This window comes from Pelophylax lessonae, assembly GCF_965119305.1.
Source record: "Pelophylax lessonae genome assembly, chromosome: 1".
Lineage (NCBI taxonomy): Eukaryota > Metazoa > Chordata > Amphibia > Anura > Ranidae > Pelophylax > Pelophylax lessonae.
The window spans coordinates 389,490,189-389,516,920 of record NC_138768.1 but is presented as its reverse complement, the minus strand read 5'-3'; the positions used below and the strand labels follow the sequence as shown (position 1 = coordinate 389,516,920).

The window sequence follows — 26,732 nt, the reverse complement described above, 5'->3', positions numbered from 1 at the left end:
CTTCAGGCTGTAAAGTTTAGCATGGAGATGGGCTTTGTACATTCCAAATTGTTTTATAAGCAGTCCGTACAATTAAAGTGATTGTAAAGTCTTTTTTTTTTTGATAAAAACAAACATACTTACCTGCCCTGTGAAGTGGTTTTGCACAGACCAGCCCTTAACCTCCTCTTTGGCACTTCTGGTCCCACCCTCCTGTTGAGTGCCCCCACAGCAAGCAGCTTTGCTATGGAGGCACCCGAGTCGCAGCTCCCTGTGTTGATTCAGACATGGAGCCAGGGCTCTCTTCTCATTGGCTCACTGAATTTGATTGACAGCACCTGGAGCCAATGGTGCCCCGCTGCTGTCTTAGCCAATGAGATGGGAGAGTCTCAGGCAGCTAAGACACTCCTGCAACATTGCTGGAGTGAGATAGGCTTAGGTAAGTATGAGGGGGGCTGCTGCACACAGAAGGCTTTTTACCTTAATGTATAGAATGCATTAAGAAAAAAAAAACTTCTAACTTTACAACCACTTTAAGCAAACACCGTAAACCGTAATTAGATGTCAAAGTTTGCAGAAACATTTCTTGTTTATCTTTGTTACCTGTAGATATTATGTTAACTTCTTTTCATTGAAAAGTTCAGCAAGCCTTTAAAGGAGAAGTATGGTCAAAGTGCTTTTGGCTATACTTTTCCTGTGGGTCACAGAAGTACACACAGAAAGAAGTACAGTGGGCTAAAGTCCGCTGTCATCTGACGTCACAGAGCCGGTTCAGGCCTCTGAAAAGATCCTGACTATAAGTGGTCGGGATCTGCCCAGAAGCGTAAACCGATAACTGGCTCAGCCTGTCGGTGAGCCGCAGAGTGTCTAAGCCAGCATTTTCCGCCTCCTCCACAGCCCAGCGCTCCAGTAAGCGCTGGTGGGGCAAAGCAGAGTGCCGCCGACTGACAGTCAGCAGCTCTCTGCAGGCTGAGTATCAAGAGCTGAGCAATCAGAGGTGTTTGATCACTCAGTTCTCGGTCTTAGCGATGCCAGGGGACAGCTGCAGCTGGAATTGGTGCTGCTGCCATCTAGGTATGATTTTTTTTTTTTTGTGATTCCCACTCTTTTATTTATTTATTTTAATTTGCTTTTTATTGATTTCAATGCACAAATAACAACAATACATACAAAACACCCTCTACAGGGGAGGGCGGGGGAGGAAACCCAACCCACACATCAACAAGTCAGCTTGTTATTCAACCATATGGGCCGTTGGCCCTATATATAATAATATAGTCCACACAGTTAAATCTTGTAAAAATAAAGGTAACCTAACTTCCTAGATCACCCAGGCTATACCCCCGCCCTCCTCACTCATCGTAAAGAGAAAAAAACAACCTAGATATAGAGATACCCTTTACTCCCCCCGGGAATACATATATCCCCGCCAGGTCCCTCTTCAAGATCCACCAAGTTCATTCTGATACCGTGGATATATTATCATACCAACAATCCCATACCTTATTGAACTTATCCGTTGTTCCCCTATTTGTATACGTAGCTTTATACAGCGAGAGTGTCTTATTTATAATTACTTTCCAAGCCTGTATTGTAGGCGGGCTAGATTTTTTCCATGAGAGTATTATTGATTTCCTTGCATAATACAGTAAAAGCGTCAAGAGAGTACAGGTGTCATTTTCCATCCACTAATACTAAAAGACATACCTGCACCACTGGCTGTATTGAAATAGCTGTCACCTCAGCTATACATTCCATAACACTGTTCCAGAAGGCCTGAATCTCGACACATCCCCAAAAGATATGGTCGAAATCTGCATGGTTGGAAGTACACCACCAACAATTCGAGGACAGTCCACGGTACAGTTTCGCTAACTTGGCCGGGGTATAATAGATCCTGTGCAAAAATTTGTATTGGATGAGATGGTCTCTGGAAGATACCAATCTGGACAAATTTTATTTGACTCTTTTATTTGACCAGGGATGCGAAAACATTTGCATTAGGTTCAATGGAATAATTACAAGATACATCAGGACTTTAATGCCTATTAATACAGAGTAGTAAAGGTAAAAAATGCAGTCTTTTGAAGAGCTCGCTGGCTCTGATTTAGCGGCCTACATGCAACCAGCGCTATCCTCCAGTAGGTAGTTGTACCCAGGAACATCACTTTAAGCTTAAAGGCTAGGTTCACCTTTTCAAGCATGTTCCACCCCCAACACCACCTTTACCCTCTCTACTCTGACATTGCATGCTCTTATATTATTATTATATTTTTTTTTTCCCCGAAAAAGTGAACTTATATATATATATATATTTAAGCTAAGGATATGCAAACTGTGGCCCTCCAGCTGTTGAAGAACTACAAATCCCATGAGGCATAGCAAGACTGGCAGCTACAAGCATGACACCCAGAGGCATGATGGGACTTGTAGTTTTGCAACAGCTGGAGGGCCACAGTTTGCATACCCTTGCTTTAAACCAACAGAAGGAACGCCAAACCAGATCCATAAAGGAGTCCAAAACAGCTTTGGACTCCTTTATAATTCTGGTTTGGTGTTCCTTCTGTTGGTTCATACCTGTGCATAAGACTGTGTTAAAAAAAAAAAAAAAAGATAGATATCTGTGGAAGCTAAGAAACCACTGGTCCAAACTGACCACATCATGCTTACCCTAGAAACTACAATTAGCCGAGATGTAAATAAATGAAGTGAGACCTACAATAAAAGCATTATTAATCAATAAGATGTTTAGCAGTAAAATTACATAAGTTGAAAGGAGAAAGTTTAAATGACAACTTTTTTACTTTTTAGCATTCAGCCTCGATTTTATTATTAAGCAAAAATCTGAAGAAAAAGCATTTCTCCCCTCCTCCTATAGACAACACATTTTGTATTGAAAGCAAAATCTTGATCATGCATTCATGAGTTGTTTATCTGACTCCTACTCATTGGATGTCAGTCAAAAAACCCAGGTGCCAGGCAGTGGATCAAATTCATTTTAGCTGTGATATCGTCATGTTTACTGGCTAATTCCCAAAGCACTTGTGTTGGTAGCCACCAGCTGTGATGCTTGATTAAGGTGCTGGTGGGCTTCATGGTATTTTTATCTCCCTTGATTCAATTTAGCACATAATATGAAATCAAATGGAAATTACGTGTATTCTTCTGTCAGAGCAGTGCTCTTCAGGTCTTTATTAGAAAGAACATATTATTGACAATTTGTAACTCATTCCTTTCCATGAAAATCCTATTAAACATCCTTTTTTTTCTGAGAAATATAATGACTCTTTATGGAGGCAGTCGACAAAATACACACAACAGCATAGTCTAGAAATATCTCATTATGCAGACTAGATCATTGGTCATTTACATTTTATTCTATTCTATAGAGGAGAAGCAACACATTTTGTTTTCTGAGATGCTCATGACAAAAAAGGTGTTTAGTCTTTCTGTGGTCTTATTTATAGTTGATGAACAGGTTTTTAGTACTACCGTGGCATTATCGGAGACCAGCAGTTTGCCTTACCAGTAGTCTTAACCTTTATTAGCTGGGATAGCCTTTTCTGTGCCCCTCTCTGATTTAGTTTTAATTACAGGTGAATTGATTTGCCCAAGTTATTGACTATTGCTGGGTACACAATGTACTAATTTTTTTTTCATTCAACCCAGCGAGCTAAAAAAACAAACAAACAAAAAAACACCTACAGGTCACCATAGTAATGCCCCATACACACGTGCAGATTATCTGCAGACTTTTGTCTGCAGACTTACCAAAACCATATAATATGAGGTCAAACCTAAACACTTTCAATTTGTATGCAATCCGGCAGGCCCTTGCACTACATAGAAAAGGTAAGTCTGCAGACAAAAGTCTGCAGATAATCTGCACGTGTGTATGGGGCATAACACATGCAATGATTCAGCGATCTCCCCTCTGAGCTATTGTGTTTTGACAGGGGAACTGCCAATGGCTGCGAGAGCTGATCAGGTGCTGGTTTTCCAGCATGCTTGTTCTTCTGTCAGACAAGGAGCTGTACACATGGGCCAAAAAGTCAGCTGTTTTTTTTCCTCCCAAACCAACTGTTTTTGGATGCTTTTCGGCCAGTGTGTAGCCAGCTTAAATTCCACCAAATGCCACAGACCTGTCCAAATGAGGTTGCCCTTACTGCCCACATTGGGCAGCAGAATGAGGGAGGCAAGGGAAAAGCCATAAATTAAGTAAATGTAGGCCCAATAACAAAGTGAAGCTTTTATTTTAAAAAATATAATGCAGGCTCCTTTTAAACAAATCCTGTTGTAAAAAGTACATAAAATTATATTAGCAATGTCCTGAAAATGTATAGTTATAAATATGTTGATCCTCAGGAATAAATGTGTTCCGAGTCGCTAAACCAGAAGCAGTAGCAAGACAAATCAGGGTGAAGTTAGCAGTCTTAGAGTCGGTTCACACTATGGCGACACGACTTGGGGGGGCGACTAGTGAAGTCGCCGTGCACCGCGACTTCGGCGTGACTTGCACAGACTTCACATAATGGAAGTCAATGCAAGTCGCTCCGACTTCGGTCAAAAGTAGTGCAGGAACCTTTTTCTAAGACGGAGTGACTTCAGTTGCTCCTATTAGAACGGTTCCCATAGCACAGAATGGAGCACGACTTGTCAGGCGACCAAGTCGCCTGATAAGTCACGGTAGTGTGAACCGGCAGTGAAAGTGATTGTAAAGTCTTGTTTATTTTTTTTGTTTTTTTTAAAAGGGTTGTATCTCAGAAAAAAAAAAAAAAAAAAACCTGAGAGACAAAGGCATAATGAGCTAGTATGCATCACATACTAGCTAATTATGAAATACTTACCTTAGAACTAAGCCCCTGCAGCGCCACCCGCTCACTGGTGACATGGCCGACATGTTTAGCCATCTTCCTTCTGGGTTTGCATCCTCCGGCCATCTGTACGGGCGGGAGCCGCCGTTCACGGCACAGGGCTCTGAAGGAGGGGCACAGGCAGCCATTCCTTCAGAGCGCATGCGCAAGTGATGTCACTGGCTGCATTTAAAGTTAATATCTCCTAAACGGTGCATGTTTAGGATATGTTTACAGTACCTATAGGTAAGCCTTATCGTAGACTTACCTATAGGTACAAGTTACAGAGGAAGCTTTACTTCCTCTTTAATAAAAATAACAAACCTGTTATACTTACCTGCTCTGTGCAGTTGATTTGCCCAGAGTAGCCCAGATCCTCCGCTTCTCAGGTCCCTCTTCAGCTCTCCTGGCCCCTCCCTCCTGGTGAGTGCCCCCCCAGCAAGCAGCTTGCTATGGGGCACCCGAGCTAAGTCAGAGATCCCCATGTCCATTTAGACACGGAGCTGTGGCCCGGCCCCGCCCCCTTTTTCTCCTCATTTACTGGCTGACTGACTTTGATTGACAGCAGCGGGAGCCAGTGGTGCCACTGTGGTGTCTCAGCCAGGTAAGTTTAAGGGGGGCTGAGGGGGGACTTCTACACGCAGAAGGCTTTTTATCTTAATGCATAGAATGTATTAAGATAAAAAAAATAAAACCTTCTGATCTTACAACCCATTTAACCGCTTCCCGACCCCTACAAGTACATATACTGCGGCGGTCAGCCCCGGCCAGGCAAAGTGACATATCGGTACATCACTAGCCTGTGAGCCAATAGGGGGCGCGCCCCCGCTCATTCCCTAACAAGTCTGCTCGTGTGACCGGCGGACCCGATGTCCGCCGGTCACTCGCGATCGTCCGCTGTGAAGGGAGAAAGGCAGGCGGCTAATGTAAACAAAGCCACCTGTCATTCTTCCCTGTGTAACAGCAGAGATCTAACGGTCTTGCTATGTAGGACCGTAGATCTCTGCTGTTACATGTAAAGCCACATCCCTGCACAGTTAGAAACATGCCCCTAGGGATACACTTAACCCCTCCTTCCCCAATAAAGTTAACCCCTTCCCTGCCAGTGTCATTTTGTCATATGTATAGCACTGATTACTATAGTAATGTCACTGGTAACCCCAAAAGTGTCAAAAATGTCAGTCAAGGGTCCGATCTGTCCGCCGCAATGTCGCAGTACCGCAAAAAAAATCGCAGATCGCCGCCATTACACGTTAAAAAAAAACAACAAAAATGACAAAAATCTTTCCCTTTGTTAGTAAACGCGATAACTTTTGCGCAAACCAATCAAAATACGCTTTTTGCAAACATATGTAGCATAAAACAAATTGTCCGAAAATGTTTCAAAAAATTTTGATTTTTACATTTTTTTTGGGGGGGGGGGGGGGGGGATTTCATTTAAAAAAATGTGAAAAATATTGCTATTTTTGCAAAATTGTCGCTCTTTTTTTGTTTATAGCGCATGATCAAAAAATCGCACAGGTGATCAAATACCACCAAAAGAAAGCTCTATTTGTGGGAAAAAAAGGACGTCAAATTGTTTAGGTACAGCGTCGCACAACCGCGCAATTGTCCGTTAAAGTCACACAGTGCCGAATCGCAAAATAGGGCCTGGTCAGGAAGGGGGTAAAATCTTCCGGGGCTTAAGTGGTTAATACTTGTTCCAGGTCAGTGACCCAAAGTATTGAAACCACAGGACTAACAGGGAAGCCTGCGAGTGGAATTTTTGAAAATGGGTCAACCTCCATATTTCTTTCATTACATAATTTCTTTAACCTCTTCAGCTCTTTGAATGTGTCTAGTACATCTGAAGAAGTTAAAACAAGCTTACGGCTTGTTTTTAATCCGCACGCCTCTCAAATTAGCACCTGTGGCTGGGTTCAAACAGCTGCTGTGTCCCCAGAGAGTAAATTAGGCTGCCTGCACACTGCTCCTGGGGGCTCCAGCCACTAAACAAACCGCTCATTTACTGTATGCTGTATGGGCCACAGCACCCACATGAATAATGCTGGCCATAGATGGATCGAAATCTGGACTGGCCGAATTTTGATTCACGTGTGGCCGTCCTTGTTTGACAGAAGTCAATTGTTAGAGTGACTTCTGTTGAGTGGGATTCTTGGAAAGCTTTTGTAGATCGTCGGTTGTGGAGAGTACCCGTATCAGAATACAGTGTCTCGACGGAATAGAATTTTTCCATTCATCTTGCTTGTTTGGATGATGGAATACCCCTTTGATGATCTAAATGCTTAGGAGGCAGAGGCGGACTTTCAGATCATGTGATCGCTGTGATTGGCCGTTACAGGAGTCACATGATTGGAAGCACAAGATCACAAGCATACATCGAGAGCTGTCTTTTACAGCTTAGTTACTGTGCTGAAGGTACGCAGTGAGGATGCCCTCAGCAAGGAAAAGCTGTTCCCCATGAATGCATATGTGCAGCGGCTCCACTTTAAAGCCCACCCACCAAGCCGATGCATATATGTTGGTGGGTACTGGTTAATTATGTTTTTTATTATTATAGTTACTATTTTTTTTTTTTTTTACTATTTTTTTTTTAATACAGCCCTCTTTTGGGGGAGTGTTGCTTTAGTGAAACATCAGGGGTCTAAGCAGAGTTTTGATGTCTCACTTTTGAGGCAAAGAAAGAAATTGGAGGGTGCAGATCTCTAATCCCTTTCTCTGCACTCATTGAATGAACAAACGGGAAGAGCTTTGTACAGAGCCATTCTGTTCATTCACAAACTGAAGCATAGTAAACAATCCCTGGAATTCATAAAGACTGGCACAGGCAGATTTTTTTTAGTGTCTCTCATGCATTCTAAAAGAATGCGCCAAACTCCTATACCTGTCTAGAACTTGTACTTAAATTTGGTTCATGCTGCGCCACTTTTAGAATGAGACACACTTTTACAAAATCTGTCTGAGACAGTTTTTCCCTCTGTACAACCAAAAGAGCGTTGGTCTTACATAGCTCCACTTGATGCATGAGTTGCTGTTAGAACCAAAAGTGTCACAAATGCTTCATGTATTTGGCAAAGTACATTAACAAGAGGGAATAAAGTGGTTGTAAAGCAGAAGGTTTTTTTTTTTTATATCCTAATGCATTCTTTGCATTAAGTAAAAAAAACTTTCTTGATCCAGGAATGGGCACAAATGCCTCCAGACTCCTGATTGGCTGAGAAACAGCAGCAGCGCTATTGGCTTCCACGGCTGTCAATCAAAGTCAGCCAATCAGGAGAGAGAGGGGGCAGGGCCAAATTTTGGCTCCGTGTCACCCCCATAGCAAGCTGCTTGCTGTGCGGGCACTTAACAGGAGGGGGAGGGGCCAGAAGGGCCAAAGAGCACCTGGGCTGCTCTGTGCAAAACCACTGTACAGAGCAGGTAAGTATAACAAGTTTATTATTTTTAAAGAAAAAAGAGACTTTAGTATCACTTTAACTTCAAAAAGTGGAGCAGCAGCTATATTAAATTCCCCCCAGTATTTACTATTTTTGAATTATGAATTAACACAGTGAGCGATCAGTACTGATCATTGAGGAAAGGACAGGGCCGATATATTTACTGAAGTAACTGTGCTGCAATATGTTTTAATTCACTGGCAGTGAAAGGGTTAAAGGGCTGATAAAAAGTATATAATGTTCTGGGGGTCATTTTATAGTGAAAAAAACTTGCTACTACTAAACTTTTTTTTTTTTGGGGGGGGGGGGGGGGGGGTGTTTATGTCAGTGTCCCATTAAGGAGATTTTCCTTAACTTCTTTTTATGTAGACTTAACCAGGAGAATGGGAGAAAAATCTCCTCTTAAAGAAGGATTCCATGTATGGATTTTTTTTATATACTGTCGCTACGTTGTATATATATTTATATACTGTAGATAAGTTGGTCTAGCTTGTACCAATGTAACCATGCATATACCATACCTGTGGGGTCCTTCTAGAAGCTGAAAATCACTTCAGTGATCTCCACTTGCTTCTTTGTGCTGTACCCTGTCTCATTGTGAACACAGGAGGTTGCCCGACCAGCATGAGCGCCATTCAGAGATAACTTCGCATTTTCTCAATTAACGCAAAATGTTCTCTGCTTTGGATAAAATTGAAAGGGGGCAGTAATGTCACACTCTCAACCAAGTCCAATTAGAGAATGCTTTGCATTCATGGAGAAAATGCAAAGCATTCTCTGAATGGTGCCTGTTCCCAGCAGCCAACTTCTTGTTCAGAATGCAGCAGGGCAGCCGCTCGGCACGGGACCCAGGAGCAAGTTGAGATAACTAGAGTAGTGTCTGCTACAGTGATTTCCAGCTTCTAAAGGGATCCCACAGATATGTTGAATACATAGTCCAAGGTGGATCAATGTAACTATGTAAAAATTGCCATATTTGGAATTCTTCTTTAAACATTTATCAAGGGAACAAATATCCTCTTTGAAAGATTTCCCCTTTATTATTGCTCTGGTGGCCACTCAAAATATTGCATTTACCTTTACTTTCATTTCTAGTTATGTTAGTATTCATGACAATTAAAGAGATTGAATTTCTCTAACATGAATACAGACAGCAAGTGTATCCTCAAAACTGCTCCATATCCAAATTAAAAAAAAAAAAAAAAAAAAAAGTTTTGCCTTTAGTTATACTTTAGGAATCTCAATAAACAAGATTTTAGCATTGAATAGTTCCAGATGCCTTACTGCTGTCTAAACTAGGACTGCTTACTCTACCTATTGACTACATAAGTAGCACAAGGGTTTTGTAATGCAGAACAAATCTTTAAACTTGTCCATTAATGTCCCAACAAATAGTGTCTGAAAAGTAGTTGGATTTTTGATGTTGCATTTTAAACAGTAAGTCTTCCTTTGCACAGGTGGTAAAAACAGGTGGTTGATGCAAGTTTCTACTTCCCACCTAAATCTGACCATACACTGTTAGTTTTTTCCTTTGTTTTAGTTCAGCCAGCAGAAACCGATTGTTCCATCCATGCAAATGAGCAACTGCTGCAATGCCTGGAAGGTTACAACACCCATAGACTTACTATGGGACTTCCATTGTCCACTGTCCTTTCCCTGCCCAAAAGCTGGCGCTGGGAGCCAGTCCTGTGACTGGACCTGAGCGCCCTTCGATTGGGTAAGTATAGACATCTTTCCTTTACAGGGTAGTTAGTTTAGGGCTTAGAATAAGGTGTAGAACAGATTTAGGCTTAGTTAGGTTTTACCTGGCCATCCACTTTAAGCTCTGGCCCTTTGCACACATTGTTGATGTTACTTATAGACAGATGTAAACAGATGGATGAAAAAAGCAAATACCATAACATATTAAATTGCATTGACTTATAAAAATAAGGTCTCCTGTCTTTAGTTTGTGGGTTTATAGGTTACATGTATCCACAAAAGACTGAATTGTGAGACCAAAAAAAAAAAAATAGATTTAAAGCTCCCTAAAACTTTGTGGGGTAAGTTGACTTGGTAAGACGTTTGTTTACTTTTTATTGTCACCCCCGCATCTATAAATGTGTACATATGTGAATTAATTTAATTTATCGCGTTGGTGTACACAGTGCAACCATTTTATTCTCCAGTGTTTGCACTAATAGTGTGTGTTTTTTTGTAGCATTACATATGTTCCAAGTGAGAATTTGGAAGAATATCAATCAAGTATTGGCCAACTTAGTGAAGGAACACTATCGCTTGAACCTTTGCCTGTACAGAACACTAGGTGAGAAGGGAACATTGTAGCAATGTATTTTATCAAGCCAAACTGGAACATCTATTGATAAAAAAGTGTCTTATCAAAAAAATGGAAGCTGCTGTTCTCAAGAACAGTATCTTCAGTAGGCCATTGACTTAGCAAAACAAAGCAATTACAGGCGGTCCCCGGGTTACAAACAAGATGGGAACTGTTTGTTCTTAAGTCGAATTTGTTTGTAAGTCGGAACAGCTACATTTTGTAAGTGTAGCTCCAGCCAGATGAATAATTTTTAGTTTTCTGGATAGCATAGGGAAGGGTTAACACCCATGTACACTTGTTTTGCTGTCTCTACCCCTGTTCAGAAGATTTCACCTCACTTTCTGTCCCTATGACAACTGTATTTTGAAAATGTTGGGTTGTTATAAAGCTTCAGTGGAGATACATTTTTCCCATGAGAACTCTTACAGGAGTGAGTTTCCCTTCCTAGGGGAGATTTCTCCTCACTTCCTGTTGTCTCCCTCCATTTGTAACTCGAATGTTTGTAACCCGAGGACTGCCTGTAGTCACGAGGCAAATTGGCTTTTTTAAGGTAGAATTTTGCACAAAAATGCCCCCTTTCTCCCCTGCAATTAAATGTAACAATTCCCATAAGGAAAGATGTGGCTCAATCAATAAAGTGTTCTATTTGATAGCTGAAAAGACAGCTCTTGAACTATTTAATTTTCACTGAAAGCTTTGACTTTTTTAACCCCGGCCCGTAATCCTACCTTTTGTAGACAACACAGCTTAACCATGCATCCTGTGCTGATGCTAGCTAAAGCCATGGACTGTGTTTTCTAGTTTTGTATGCATGTTAGGACCTCTTTGGGAAAAACATACCTACATATTTTTTTTCAGTGCATCTTTTTGATGATTGTGTCACTGTGGGGACAAAGTTAATGTAAGCCTAGACTGTAAAAGGAGGTGCTGTATGCTTACCTGTCTGGTGGCACCTGTTCTAAAACTACAGGGCATTGCTGATATCCAGCCACCACAATTCTGCAGGATTATTAAGATGATATTAACAAACTTGAATGGGTATTTTTCAAAAAATATTTTTGGTACTGAAAATTATTTGTACAAGGATTATGGAATTGTATTACAAAAGATGTTTACAGATGTGTTGAATGAGAATGCAGTCTCTCCATATTAAAGCCCAGCTCCAGCAAATTATTATTTTATTTTTCCTAATGAGTTGTAAATGGACTATGGAAATGGCTATTTTTTGGTGTCTATTGGGAAGATCTCTCACTTTTAACATTTTGAAGACGAGCACACAATAAGGGGGATATGAGTCCCCAGGAAAGAAAGGTATAAAGACATAGAGGGGGGAATAAAAAATAAAAATGGAAGGTTCTACATTTTTATCCATTTGGCTGTCTCTGTCCCATTTAGAAAGAACCTTGAGGTGAAGGCTCCCTAGTAGACCCACACAGCAATTTACACTTGACATATTCTTGTAAAACAAAGAGGAAAGCATAAAAGAATTTTTAGGCTGCCTTAAAGGATTAGGAAAAATAAAAAAAAATATTGATTGGATTTGAAGGACATGAATCTCTTTTTAACCCTATCAAATGCCGGCCATAGACATAGTGATTTTCTGAAAATTGCTTGATTTTGCCATCAACACAGTCAGTGTTGATGGAGGAATCCCTCCTGCAGGGCCATTGTTTTCTCCTGGCCGGGGGAAGCCATCCCTGCCAGGAGAACACAGTGATTATTGCTAGCATCTATAACAGCCACTAGCAATAATCACATGTAGAATTGGACAGGCTGGTTGTACCCAGGTTGATAGATCGATCAATTTGGGTACATTCAGCCTGCCCATACGTGGTTCTAACAGTCTATGGCTGGCTTTACTATATCATAGAGGAGACTTTAACGTAAATTAAACAATTAAAGTGAAGACCATAAAGTAATTCAGTTCAGTGCAGGGATGAGGACATGAGAGTGTTTCAAAAGCATGAAGTTACTATGACATATGGAGTGACACAGATATGGGGCTTCGTGGATGGTGTAGAAAATGAATGAAAGTTCTTAAGGTACCTTTTGGTGCCTGCTTTCATTTTCTGTGCTAAATGTGGATTGTTTTACTGCAATTATATATGATAGCTTTTATGTGCATCATACCAGTAGAACTTAGGCTCGGTTTCCACTAGTGCGACTTGCGGTGCGACTTGACACATGTCAAGTCGCACAGCAAGTCAAAAGCCATTGTTTTCAATGGGGCCCGTTTCCACTGCCGCGGCTTCAGTTGCGGCGACTTCAGAAGTAGTTCGTGCACTAATTTTGAGCCGTCTACAGTGCGACTTCCCTCTATATATGAGGGACAAGTCTCACTAAGGCCGCAGTTTACTTTCGCTACGAAGTCGTGCTAGAAGTAGCACGACTTCGTAGCCGCACTAGTGGAAACCTAGCCTTAAACATAAAGCGCTATCAACTGTAAACAAAACTAAAGCTGCTTGTGATTTTTTTCCAGTGATGCTCCAGAGCTACCTGAGCGTGAGGAAGGGGAAGGAGAAGAAAGTGAACTGGAAAATGCAGCATTCAGCAACTGGAATACCCCAAGAAGGTTTTTTTCAGCTATTTACATTTCATTGTCCTCACTGTATACTGTGAAAATCCCTAAATACAAAGTCTTAGTTTTGTCTACAACATGTGGGCTGAACGTGTATAATCCAAAGCATTTCTTTCTTCTCTCTTTATCCTCACAGGGTAGAGCTTTGGAGGGAGCCTGGTAAATCTCTGGGGATCAGCATTGTCGGTGGCAGAGGCATGGGAAGCCGATTAAGCAATGGGGAAGTGATGAGAGGAATCTTCATCAAACACATTCTAGAGGACAGTCCTGCAGGCAAAAATGGAACTCTGAAAACTGGAGATAGGATTGTGGAGGTACCATCTGGAAGACCATTGTAATGTGCAGACATATGTAACCGTCATTGCTGAATGCCTTAGAACACAAAGTGTGTGGGTGTTAACCCTTCAAGTGCTGGTGTCAGAAAAAAAAAATGTCATCCTACTGTTCCATACTGCCAGTCTTAGTGGTACAGTTTATGCATGTTTTTCTCAATCAAAAGTGAAAAATAGTTGTCTGAAAATTTCATACCAGCATTAGCAAACGTTAAATGTTTATCATTTTAAGCTATGTTGTAGTTTTTTTTGTTTTCATTAGGTTGGTACCTGGGGAAAAAAAGGCTTATAAGCACTCCTATTACTAGCCATATTGCAACAGTTTGTGGGAACATGTGAAAATGTGGTCACTGAAAGCGTACTTCCAACAGTTTTTTTTTGTTTCGGCTTCAAGGGCAGTATTAGAATAATTTCGAATATGTAGAGTAAGCACACCACATATCAAGAATGCTTTTACAATTACATTGTATTCAGTCAATGAACACTATTCCACTGGCTTCTCTGTCAAGATCAAAGGCTCAACTATAAACCCATCTCCTCCTGCCAAGGTTCTAGGTGTAATCATGGACTCTGAACTATCCTTTCAGCCCCACATCCAATCACTGTCCAAAGTTTGCTTTCTCAAACTCCGCAACTTCTCCAAAATATGCCCCTTTCTAACCAGTGATGCCGCAAAGCTCCCTGCTTATCTCTCGCCTCGACTACTGCAACTCCCTCCTCACTGGCTTAGCTTTACATTGACTACTCTCCCTACAGTCCATCATGAATGTTGCTGCCAGCCACATTCACCTTACCAACCACTCAGTATCTGCTACCCCTCTCTGCCAATCCCTCCACTGGCTTTTGCTCATCCAACTAATTAAATTCAAGATACGAACAACAACTTCCAAAGGCTCCCTTGTCACCTCATCCCATGCTTGCCTCCAGGGCTTCTCCCGAGCCTCTCCTACTCTCTGGAACTCCGTACCCCAATCTTTCCGACTATCTCCTACTCTGTCAATTTTTAGACAAACCCTGAAAACCCACCTCTTTAGAGAGGCCTACCCTGCAACAACCTAACAACTCTACTTTTATTTTTCTCCATCAGTCCATTCCCCGCAGCTATTGCCTTCTGTATCTCTTGACTCTCCCTCTTAGATTGGAAGATTTAACAAGCAGGGCCCTCTGTTTCCAACTGTTTTAAAAGTATATTGTAATTGTACTGTTTGCCCTTTTGTTGTAAAGCACTGAGTAAACAGTTGGAGCTATACAATTCCTGTTCAATAATAATAAAAATGCAATAGGTACCAATATCCAAGTATGTCATATCACACTAAGTATAATACATCAATGGGATCCCCTTCACTTTTTAGTTCCAGTATGCAGCCGCTGTACTGGTATTTGACAGCTAGTGGGGGCTAGCTGTCAAAATCCAATAGCTGGTGTGGGAGATTTGTTCATCTGCACTGTATAGCGTAGATGGAAGAATCTGTTAGTTTTTTTTCGTTTTCCATTAAGCCTGCAGGCTCAGTGGAAAAAAAAAATCTCTACGGCCAGCTTTATTCTGTTGGATGTACTGAGCAGGACAGTAATTTCTCTCAACAAGATTACTACCTGGAATCTTTAGCTGTCTTTTTCTGTTTGCCTTAAATGAGCGAACAGACTGGCATAAGCTTTAGATTAACTTGGAAAAACCCAGTTATAGGTATAGATCCTACTAGTAAAGCTGTTTAGAAAATTACTTACAGCATAAAGCTGTTGAACTCAGACTTGTTATACAAAGCCTATTACTGACATCTATTTATAACGTTAATATGGGAATAGATGCATCAGTAAAGTAAATGGAAGAGGGATGCTTTTTTGTTACTGTTGATGTTTTTGCTCTCTTTTTTTTCCTTTTTGTTCCTTTTCTGTTGAAGGTGGCTTACTTTTCTTTAAACAGGAGGACATCACTATGGCACTACCGCTTCGCCTTTTTTTTTTTTAAATATGATATTTAGGAGTCAGTCATGTTGAGTCTTACTCGATGACTGTATGCTGTCCCTAATAACCGAGGTCCCTTATTGTTTAGGTTGATGGCATTGATCTAAGAGATGCAAGTCATGAGCAGGCAGTGGAAGCCATAAGAAAAGCAGGCAACCCTGTTGTCTTTCTTGTTCAAAGCATTATTAACAGACCTAGGGTAAGTACATTGAAATATTTAAATGTGTTGGCACAGTTGCTTGTTTATTTTATTAACCAATAATTTCTTTTGCTGTCACTGAATTGATAAAATGCTATTTTGTAGTTGTATATGGGAAAAAAAAACATATGTTCTCCTTGTCATCCTAGTTATGTTTTACTGTTCTGTTACTGCATGGATATGATGGACAGTTATCCATACCAGCACTTCTCCGCTACACTTAGCAGGTCATGTTGTAAAAATGTTCTTGCAAAGGTGATTTAATCAGTCGATCAGTAATTACAACAGCTGCTCTTTTAAGGAAAGTCCTGGAAACATTTCCTCAGAGATATTTGATTACTGGACTTTAGGAACACAGACTTCTAAGCAGTTCTCTTGTGCCATGATTTTGCTGTGTGTATGTACTTTAGAGAGTTCCAATTAGCATAGTTTATTTTTTGATCATATGATGCATATAACTACAAAAATGTTCCCCATGTAAGACAGGCAGGTAATTTTTTGATTCACTCTGATTAATCCGTTTTAGCACTCATTTACACTCAAGCGTTATGTATGTAGGTGGTTTTTTGTTTTTTTTTTGGGGGGGGGGGGCATTTATTTACATGTTTTGTTATCTCTTGCAGTTATCATACATTTTTGCCCCATAGACTTTTATTAGGGGAGCTCCTAAAAAAAAACATGATTGGCCCCTTTCACACGGGCTTTCCGATCAGGTCCACCTGTCAGTTTTTTCAGGCGGACCTGATCGAATGCTCCTTGCATCCCTATGGAATGGCAGATGTCGGCGGTGACATGTCCACTGACACCCGCCGCTATCCGATCCAATCCTGTCTGTGAAATCCAGACGGATGGAAACCCTATTTTCCATCCGTCTGGAGGATCGGGTGGAAACATACAGGCGGTCTGTTTCCACTCGATCCCCCATAGAGGAGAGCAGGGCTCTGACAGGGTTGTCTCTGCACACAGAGCGGAGACAGAGCTGCCATCTGCCTGCTCAGCGGGGATCAGCGGATCGATCCCCACTGAGCAAAACAGAGGAAAGCCAGTGTGAAAGGACTATAAGACGTGTTTTTTTTGCAAGGTCCTGTTGAAGTCAGTGGGGCCAAAAACTCCAGATTCTGCTTCAAAATTAGCTCATGTGCCTTGGAAGATTTTAGAGTTTGAGCTACAAGCATCTGAAATCTCAAATGTGGAATGGGAAAATTTAAAAGCATGGGATTTTGGCTGGTTGATAACTTTGGAGCTTTTATCTTCTAGCTACAAAATGCTCAGGTGTGAATGGGGGATAATAGTCCAGAATGCTATCATGCTAAGTTTTGTCAGTGAGCTAGCAGGCCAAAATTAGCATAATTTGGAAGAAAGTCTTTGACATAGGAGGGTGGACTTCACTGAAGACATGATCACTTTTTAACACTTCTCACAGCAGAGCACTCTATAAACAGTAATTATCAGTTTGCCAATGTTCCCTATGAGAGCAATGGGGTGATCATGACAGTTCTAGACATAATATTGTCACCTGCTGTGGCCAAAAGCATAATTTTATGTCTATTGGTAAAGATGTATATGAATATCGTTTTATAAGCAGGGGCTTTTGCTTTAGAATGGTTCCTGCTCTAAGCTATAAGTATCATAGCTAAACAGAATGTTCCTCCATTACTGCAGGCAAGTCTTATAAGCCATGAGAGGACCAGTTTACCTACATGCAGAAGCAGTTCTCTTTTATCTCTTTGCTTTTCTGTTTATTAGTGTATGCATGTGTTGTGGTAACTTTGGGTCCATTTTGGGTGTTAAATGCCTTTTTAGTGGCATTTTATTCGACCTTTGTAATGCCTTTCTCATTGACCTTTTCTTCTTTAGCCTGAGTCTCTGTATTGCTCTCCATCTGCCTCTGCTTACAGAGGACATCCACCTACTAACCCTTTTTCTCATCACTCATCCAAGGTAAATACTTTGCTTACAACTGCATGCTGATTGTCTTTAGGTACACTAATGGCGCTAACCTCACTCTGTTGTAGAATCTTTGAAAGCAATCATTATTTAGCTCTATAAAATGATATGTATTCACACACTCTGCTTTCTTTATATTCTAAAATAGATTTCTCAATGGTCTGTCTTCTTATGGAAATGTCTCTTGCTTCTTTTAACCTCTTGAGGTTAAATGATAAAAGCCAGAAATAGGGTGCCAGTCTCTACTTGATTCAGTTTTTCTTGTTGTCTCCTGCTCCAGATTGTTGCCTTACATATCTATGATGCTTGTGGGCAGGGCACTTTTTCTAGACATTTCTTAGAGCATCATGGTTCAAAACTATGCCAGTCCCTACTGCTGATCTACCTGGACAGCCATCTTGCAGAGATATGTCACCAAGCTAAAATAGCGTCTCATTGACCTGATTGCAGTCAGCCTCCTAACCACAATGTATGTCTTCATGACATGTCAAGTTAGGCGGAGCCTGCAAGTCCCAGGCAGGATTGATTCTAATGGCCAAGTCACATAAATCACTTTTTAACATCTACAGAATCACTCTTATTGGCATTTTTACTGCAAGGATTAAATAATTGAATGAAAGCCAATGGAAGGTCTTTGTCACAACAATTTCAGCAATTTGTAGCTCAGTTGCTGGGTGAATTTTGGCAGTATTTGCAGCTTGCTACGGAATGTTTAAATTCAGTAGTTGCTCTTGTTATCCTCTGCAGATGCTGATCATTATGTCACCCTTGTAGCAGCATAAAGAAGTAAGTCTTTAAGCAGATACTTGTATAGCTGCTGCAAAGGGGCTAGTTTGACATGATATAAAGGCTAGTATATAACAATGCAAATTAGTCTGTGTGTGTAATTCATTATATATATATATATATTTTTTTTTTTTAATATAGTTTTATGGTTTAATGCCTTAAAACAATACAGTATGTTAGTTTTACTCTTTTTTTTTTTGTCAGGCAGGTGTGGATGACTGAACCCCACCTGTATCAGGCTACACTTGTCACTTTTGCCAAGTGTAGTGCAAAGGTACACTATGATAAGATGGGCACTATGTTCAGAAAACTGTCTCGCACACATTTGCAGAGGGACTGCTGCTGGTAGGATTGAGCAAACCCTGTAAGGGCTCATTCAGACAGGAGAGCCTGTCCTCTGTGCAGAGCTACTTGCAGCCCATAGAATGGATGCACATGTTTGACAGGGGGCAAGACAAGAGCAGGTTAATGGATCCGAATGCAGAGGTTCACCTGCTCCTGTCCACATGTCCAACTTTGTCTGTGCACCTGCGGTGTGTGCATCCACTTCTCTGAGCTGGATGCCAGCGGCTCTGCATGAAGGATAGGCTTAATACCCCATCTGAATGAGACCTAAACAGTTGGGGCCTGTTCAACTGCCCTTAGCACAACCTATTGAAGGTGGAGTTCAGACAGGTGTTAATGGGCTGTATACACCTACCCTTCTCTTTTTTAAAATAATGTTGTATGAGATGGAATTGTTAATTGACACTATGGATGGTCCTATTCACTGGGAGAAACACATTTATTACTATATTTTTAATTAGAGTTTTTAAAAATATAGAACATTAGTTGAATACAGCCTCATAAGATTCTTTAGCTCACTTTATAACATTATCTGCTTTGACGTTCTCGATGATTAAGCCCCAGGGGTGACCTGGATGAATGGAGCTGAGGCTGCTTTTACCTGCTAACCACTCGACCCAGATGAGGTGTGCAACGCCTGGGGTGTTTCTTCCTATTTCTGCAGTGTGCTTTGGGTCTGGATGGACCTCTCCTCAGCCTGCACCCTCGCTGGTCAGCAGCATCCAACTCTTGGGACTTTGGTGGCCTGAGCAGGGACCTTTAAGCATTTATCGTGTTGACCAACAGAAAAGAAAAGAATACTATATGGAGGAGAAAACCCCTTAGCACTATTTATTATAAATTATAGTCAGTTACAGAAATAAAATCTCTAAAAGGTACATAGACCGCAGTGAAAACAATCTTTCTAGTAAAGGAATACTAGAATTTCTGTCAGATTTGTATTGCTGCCTGTGTCCCAACTAGACAACATTGTCATCTGGAAAGGCAAAGTGGTAAATCTTAGACAGCAATAAAAATATGGCAGAATGTCTGACCTGTCTCCATTTTTTCCATAACCCCAAAAAATCCGGCCTTAGGCACACTGTCTCTTCTAACTTTTTAAAACTGCATTGATATTTTACATTTTTTTTTTATATTTATAATCTCTGATGAATTTTATAAAATATGCACATGCTTTTTTGTACTCTGCTTTTGTAAGATCTGTCTTCATTTTTATTAATGCATGCTTTTTGCTGAATGACCTTACTTGGGTTTTGTAAACGCCTTTCTTCAATCCTGTATTATTTAAAATAACTTTTATAATGATTACTATTTTCCTTTATGTTTATTTTTTAGAGTAAAAGCTTGCCTTTACAGAGCACATTTGGTACTAAACCTCTCCTCAGCTGCACTAACCCATTTGCTGATTCCTCCCAGTACAACACTAACAAGGTTGGATGTTTTTAACTTTTTATTTGTAACTTTCAATTATTGTTAGTTTATGCAATTTTTACTGTACGCTACACTGTAACCCATAAGATATTCTCATTTAACTGCAGTAACCAGTGCAAATGTTTAGTTATTTTAAATAATTAATACGTGATTTATATATTAACCTCACTATTATTTTGTTATTGCTTTGAGATTTGCATGGGCTTGTCACCTTTCTACAAATGTCAGCTACACGGCTTGCACACCAAGTTCTTGTCTTACTTCAGGAGAGCAGGAGACAATTACCCAAAAGATCTATGAGATCTCTTTCCTATGGTGTCTGAGATCTCTGGAAGCCCAAGAGTCATCCAATATTCTTATGTATAGGCATGTTAAACAGAACCCTGCATTCTGATTATATTAAAAAAAAAAAAAAAAAAAAAAAACACTGTGAATAATATCTAATTTCAACTTAACCAAAATTTTGTGCTTCTATAGTTCTCCTGACTTCCCTGTTAAACTGTATTTTCTTTGAGTGTCCAAAAAGTAAACCCGGAAACTTTTTGTTTTATCCTCTGCATGCTTCTAGATTCTTATCTTCCTAGTGGGGTGGGGGGCAGTGTGTATTCACCTTTAGAAAGTTTAGAGTTTAAATGATCCATTGTATTGGCTAATTTAGGTTATTAAAAGAGAAAACCTTATTCTGACCTATGTGGACGCCTATGTATTTATCCAAAGCTGCATCTGTCCCCCACCGCCTCTGCGCGAAGTGAGTGATCAAACACCGCTGATTGCTCTGTTCTCCCCTCCGCTCTGAGCAGAGAGCCATGACTGTCAGTCACCGGCTCTCTGCTCTGCCCCTCCACCACTCACTTGAGCTCTAGGCTTAGGAGGGGAGGAAGCGGCTGGCTCAGTCTACCAGAGGTTGGGCCAGCTGCAGGTCAGGCATCTGGGTAGACAATTATAATCCCTGCAGGGGATGGACCAGCTCTGTGATGTTAGCTTTACCCCACTGACGGCTGAAAACAATTCCCAGGAGTGCAGAAAGAACTATACTCCTGGGATCCATACAAGAAGTATAGCCAAAAAAGCTTTGGCCATACTTCTCCTTTCAAGAGGCAAGTTTTCGGGATGAGTTTGATAAATAGTTTCTACTTTGCTTTCTTAATAGGGAAGCTCTAAAGCTTTTTGACCCAGCGTCAGGGGTGCACTGTCTATCAACCTACAGAACCGCTTCCAGCTTACCAGTTCAGTACGATGTACAGACATGACATACCTCCTTCTACTACAAGCTCATTGTCACGTCAGTTTTAGGGAAACTATAAGTCCCGTCCGCCACCATGGTAGATGGCTTGTAGTTCTCAATTAACTGCAGGGGTGCTGATGAGTGTCCTCTTAGTTCATTCTCAAGCCCTGCAGCTTTTAAACTCAACAGCCTGGACAGAGGTACAGGCAGAAAACTGTAGGGCTTGTCTGCAGACTCCTGTTAAAAAAATAAAAAAATAAATGCAAAAATACATGCTTTTATTTTTTTTTTTCAGAAAGGTGAACATGGCCTTTAAAACAAAAAACTTTTGAACAAAATTCTTCAAGTTTATACCAGCTTAAGACTCTGCTTTTATTATACAATTGGAGATTTCACTGTCATGTACTTGGTGGAGGTGATTGGCTCAACAAAGTGTATTAACTACTGTAACTGAAAGAAAAAAATGTATATAAGTATCTATATAAATATTAACTGATTGTTTTAAGTGTTTTCAACAGTCCTCCTTTTAAATCAATATCCTTGTTTTTAGTGCCAGACTCATCTTTTTCGATAGAGCACACTGTATTTTGGTGAACGTTTCTGTTCTCTTGTTGCTGTAGGGCACAATGAATCCGGTTAGAATTGCCTTCCGTTGTTCCCCAACTAACCCCTTTGCTCCCACGCCATTTAAGGTTTGTCTGAATGAGCAGATTTAAGTTGTTGTGACCGTGATTTTCCATTGTCAGTATGTGCTTGTTTGTGAGTCATACAGTGTGATGCTTTGTTCAGTTTCTTATGCACTTGCTGTACTGTTTTATTGATGTGGTCTTAGTTTGTTTTGAACTTGTGCCGATTGTTCTTATAAGGAATATTTCACATTGAGTTAAAGAGGTTTTTCAGAAAAGAGTCTCTTTCCACTTAGTAGTAGTTTAGCTCCAGCCTAAGCCCTGATGTAGTATCAGCTGGAGGCTGTAGTGATCACTGAGCACCCCCTCTCTCATTAAAAGGAATTTAACTTTTTTCTGGATATACTCTTTAATAGTGTTAAACCTGACACAGCCATGCAATTATATGCGTTCATAGGACCTTTTTAAATGCATATAATGGTTTAAGTTGTATAATGCACACTGTGCATTTACTTGCATTCAGAAAAGCTACAACTAGAAAAAAAAAATTAATTCTTTGCATCCAGGGGCAGATTAACTAATGTGAACGCGTGTAAATGCATGTAATTGTATGTAATCGGGTGTAAATGCATGTAAGCGCATGTACATTTACACACAGGAGAGATTGCCCTGGAAAGTATACCGTTTGCATAAAGTTTAATTAGGCTTCCCTTCCCAGATCAATTTCCCCTGTGTTTAAACTAAACAAACACAGGAGACCTGTGAGAATGAAGGCTTATAGTGTGTCTCCCTTCTTGCATGACGGAATGTAACCAGTATAATTGTTTTTATGCATTACATATATAATATTTTTTTTTCTCTATCGTTCATTGACGCAAACAGCTTCTGATCTTCCTAACCATTGGGATATACTGACCCCTACACTAGGCAGAAAAAAAGCTGGACTATGCCTATGGGTAGTCCCAGGGGGTATACTCCCTCTCTCAGCCTTAGGCACTCAATGTTTTTCTGACTAGTCTGGAGTAAGGACCCAGTTCTTTGCTGAGATCTTCGGTCCTGGCAATTTGTTTCTCTTTTAATGGCTTTTTCTATTTATCCTGTGAGAATCTACAATCAACTGCTGGACTGGGCAGTGGGCTGAATATTTTTTAAAATGCAGTGGTCATCCCAGTCTGGTCAGCGGGCGCGCTCATATCTCAGCTCCAAGCTAGGTCAGGCGCGACATAGCCCCACTGGACAGGGGCTGACCTGCGAGTTAAACGCCTCGCGAGGTCGCATACGACCTGGCCTCGGCCTGAGTTGCAGTGTTCCTCCTGGCCGACAGTCCTCCCATTTTGATGGAGAGGAGGTTGTCTGGAGCGGTGCCCACCCTTTTCCTGGTATGGTTAGTAGCTGTCCCCCCCTAGAGCAGGGGTTCTCAACTCCGGTCCTCGGGACCCACTAACAGGCCAGATTTGAAGTATAACCTTGGGGAGATGCAGACTAGACTGCAATCACTGAGCAGCAAATGAGATCACCTGTGATGTCATTTAGTTATCTTGCAAACCTGGCCTGTTGGTGGGTCCTGAGGACAGGAGTTGAGAACCACTGCCCTAGAGGGTTGAGGAGTCCCTGGCCTTTCAAGACCCGGCTGAGAGAAGAGGGGAGGCTGTGGCCCACCATATGTACACTGTGGCTGGTTTGGCACTTAGGCCGGTTTTTACTATTGCCCTGGTGTTGCAAACTCTGACCGAGTGGCCAAGCTTTTACGCCGGGACCTGGAGGGGGGTGCAGCTTGCCCCTGCCTTTGCTGAACTGCCGGACCAGTTGGTCCAGAGGCTGCAGTTTGTCTGTGATGCCTCTTTGGATGCGGCTCCTCTGATTGCGAGGCTGTCTGTCTCAGCAGTGGTCCTTAGGCGTGTTATTTGGCTTCCTGGGGGATCATCTGTTTGGAGCTTCCCTGGATGTAATCAATAAGGGTCTCACAGGGGGGAAGAGTACCTTTCTTCCACAGGCTAGTAAGGGCAAGGAGCCCCGCCGAAGATGTGGTCCATCCTTCTCGGCTCATAAGAAGTTTTTTCGTCCCTCAAGACAAGGGATCAAAACCCTTCAGGGCCTCCTCCGGAGGATCCAAACTAACCTGGTCTGGCAAGCCAAGAGCAGGCTTCTCCAGACCTCCAGACAAGGCTCCCTCAGCATGAAGGAGCGCCCTCACCCGAATGTGGAGTGGGGGGACATCTTTGCTGGTTTCTGGACCCGTGGACCTCCCTGGTGGAGAACAAGTGGGTCCACAAAGTCATACAGTTCGGCTACAAGATCGAGCTTCATTCTTACCCTCCGGAAAGGTTTTCTTCCTCCAACTTGTGCCTTTCCCGACTGCCTATGGGGTCTCTTGGGGGCAGTGCAAGACTTGCTGAGCCAAGGGGTGATTGTCCTGGTTATAACTTCGGAAAGTTTTTAGGGGTTTTATTCAGATCTGTTTACAGTCCCTAGGAAGGAGAGCAAGGTGCGTCCAATTCTGGACCTCCAGGCGCTAAACTGCTTTGTACAGGTGCAGAAGTTCTGAATGGAGTCCATTCGCACAGTAGTGGCATCCCTGCATCAGGGGGATCTTCTTGCTTCTATCGAAACAAGGGTGCTTGCCTTCACATTCCAATATATGTTGGTCTCCAGCACTTCCTCCGCTTTGCCGTGAGAGAGGAGCATTATCAATTTGAGACGTTCTCCTTTGGTCTCACCTCCGCTCCTCGGGTCTTCACAAAAGTGTTGGCCCTGGTGCTGGCATTGTTGCATCAGCGGGGGATCACAGTACTAGGGTACCTGGATGATCTTCTGCTGCGAGCGGAATCTCCGACTGCTCTGGTGGACAACTTGGAGATTACTCTGCGAACTCTGAGGGAGTTTGGTTGGATCCTGAATCTTCAGAAATCTGCTCTGGTTCCGTCCACAAATCTGGACTATCTGGGACTGACTCTGGACCCTTAGCCAGAGTGTTCCTTCCTCTGGAAAAACTCCAGAAACTGCAGGAAGCAATTCAACTTCTGTTGTCCAGCAGACGGTCATCCCTTCGGACTTGCGGGTGCTTGGCCTGATTCCACACGAGATCTCTGCAAAGAGAGATTCTGGTCAACTGGGACAAGAATCTACAGTCTATAGACAATCTGACCTGGCTGAGCCAGGGTACGAGAGGGTCCCTAAACTGGTGGCTTCATTCCCTGGCTCTTCGCCAGGGCAAATCCTTTCTCCCCCTGTACTGGACGGTGGTCACCACGGATGTCAGCCTGTCTGGGTGGGAAGGCGTCCTCGGAAAAGATTCTGCTCAGGGGGTCTGGACACTAGAAGAGACCAGACTGCCAATCAATGTACTGGAGCTCCGAGCAATCAGGCTTTGTCTGGATCATTGGACAGATCGTCTTTAGGGGTGTCCGGTGCAAATTCAATCGGACAATGCCACGGCTGTGACCTATGTCAATCACCAAGGGGGCACAAGAAGTGTCCTGGCGGCTCGGGAAGTAGCGGGCATTCTAAGGTGGGCAGAACGTTTCGCTCCAGTGATCTCTGCTGTACACATTTCGGGGGTGGAAAATTGGCAGGCAGATTACCTTAGTCGACAGGCGTTTGACCAGGGGGAATGGTCACTTCATCCGGAGGGGTTTCATCAGTTGTGCCTCTGGTGGGGTACTTCCGAGGTGGGCCTGTTGGCCTCTCGTCTCAACAGGAAGATGCAGAGGTTTATGGCACGGTCTCGGGACCCTCTGGCGGACACCACAGACGCGCTGGTGGCCCCCGTGGGGTCAGTATCGTCTGATTTACGCCTTTCCCCCTCTAAAGCTTCTGCCAAGACTTCTGCTCAGGATCGAGGCAGAAGGGATTCCTGTCATCTTAGTGGCTCCAGACTCGCCTCGCCTGTCTTGGTACGCCAATCTGGTATGGCTGGTCACCAATGTTCCTTGGAGTCTTCCTCTCAGGGAAGATCTGCTGTCCCAAGGGCCAATTTTCTATCCTGCTTTACAGTCGCTGGCTTTACCGGCTTGGCTGTTGAAAGCCAGGTGCTGAAAGATAGAGGTTTGTCGGATTCAGTGATTCCTACGCTGTTAAAATCTAGAAAATCTACCTCTAGGAAGATCTGCCATCGTACATGGAAGTCATACATTGCTTGGTGTGAGTCTCTTGGGGTTCACCCTCGCTCTTTTTCAGTAGATCGGATCTTGACCTTCCTCCAATGGGGGATTGAACAGCGCCTGGCCTTGAGTACTATCAAGGGCCAGGTCTCGGCCTTGGCGGCCTTCTTTTAATGACCATTGGCCACACTTTCCTTCGTGCGTTCTATTATCCAGGAAGTTTGACACTTGGCTCCTCCAGGACAGTCTCCATTGCCGCCTTGGGACCTCAATTTGGTGCTTTCATTAGAAGGTTGCCTTTTTGGTGGCAATCACTTCTGTGTGCAGGGTGTCGGGGGGGCTGGCGGCGTTGTCTTGTCGTTCACCTTTACTTGGTGGTTCTTCACCCTGTCCGTTGTTCCTTCCAAAGGTTGTCTCTGATTTTCATTTGAATGAAGGCATTGTGTTACCTTCCCTGTGTCCCAAGCCAAGACATTCTAAGGAAAATGCCTTGCATTCCTTGGATGTGGTTCGGGCAATTAGGGTGTACCTGGCAGCTACAGAGTCTTTTAGAAAGTCAGGCTCACTATTTGTGCTCACGGACGGACGGACCTCAGAAGGGGTTTGTTCCGCTTC

At 42.3% G+C, this 26,732-nt stretch overlaps 1 protein-coding gene across 8 annotated transcripts in view; it reads left to right on the top strand.

The window, feature by feature from the left end:
- MPDZ (multiple PDZ domain crumbs cell polarity complex component) overlaps positions 1-26,732 on the top strand; it is a 334,396-nt gene that overhangs the window by 220,258 nt on the left and 87,406 nt on the right. For 4 of the 8 annotated variants that reach the window (XM_082263865.1, XM_082263863.1, XM_082263860.1 and 1 more), the window contains 7 exons: positions 10,470-10,574; positions 13,066-13,158; positions 13,301-13,478; positions 15,547-15,657; positions 17,515-17,598; positions 20,071-20,166; positions 22,012-22,083. In XM_082263865.1, coding sequence (XP_082119991.1) covers positions 10,470-10,574; positions 13,066-13,158; positions 13,301-13,478; positions 15,547-15,657; positions 17,515-17,598; positions 20,071-20,166; positions 22,012-22,083 — 739 coding nt within the window. The remainder of the gene's footprint in view (positions 1-10,469; positions 10,575-13,065; positions 13,159-13,300; positions 13,479-15,546; positions 15,658-17,514; positions 17,599-20,070; positions 20,167-22,011; positions 22,084-26,732) is intronic. The other 4 variants (XM_082263862.1, XM_082263861.1, XM_082263864.1 and 1 more) reach the window with 4 other exon arrangements.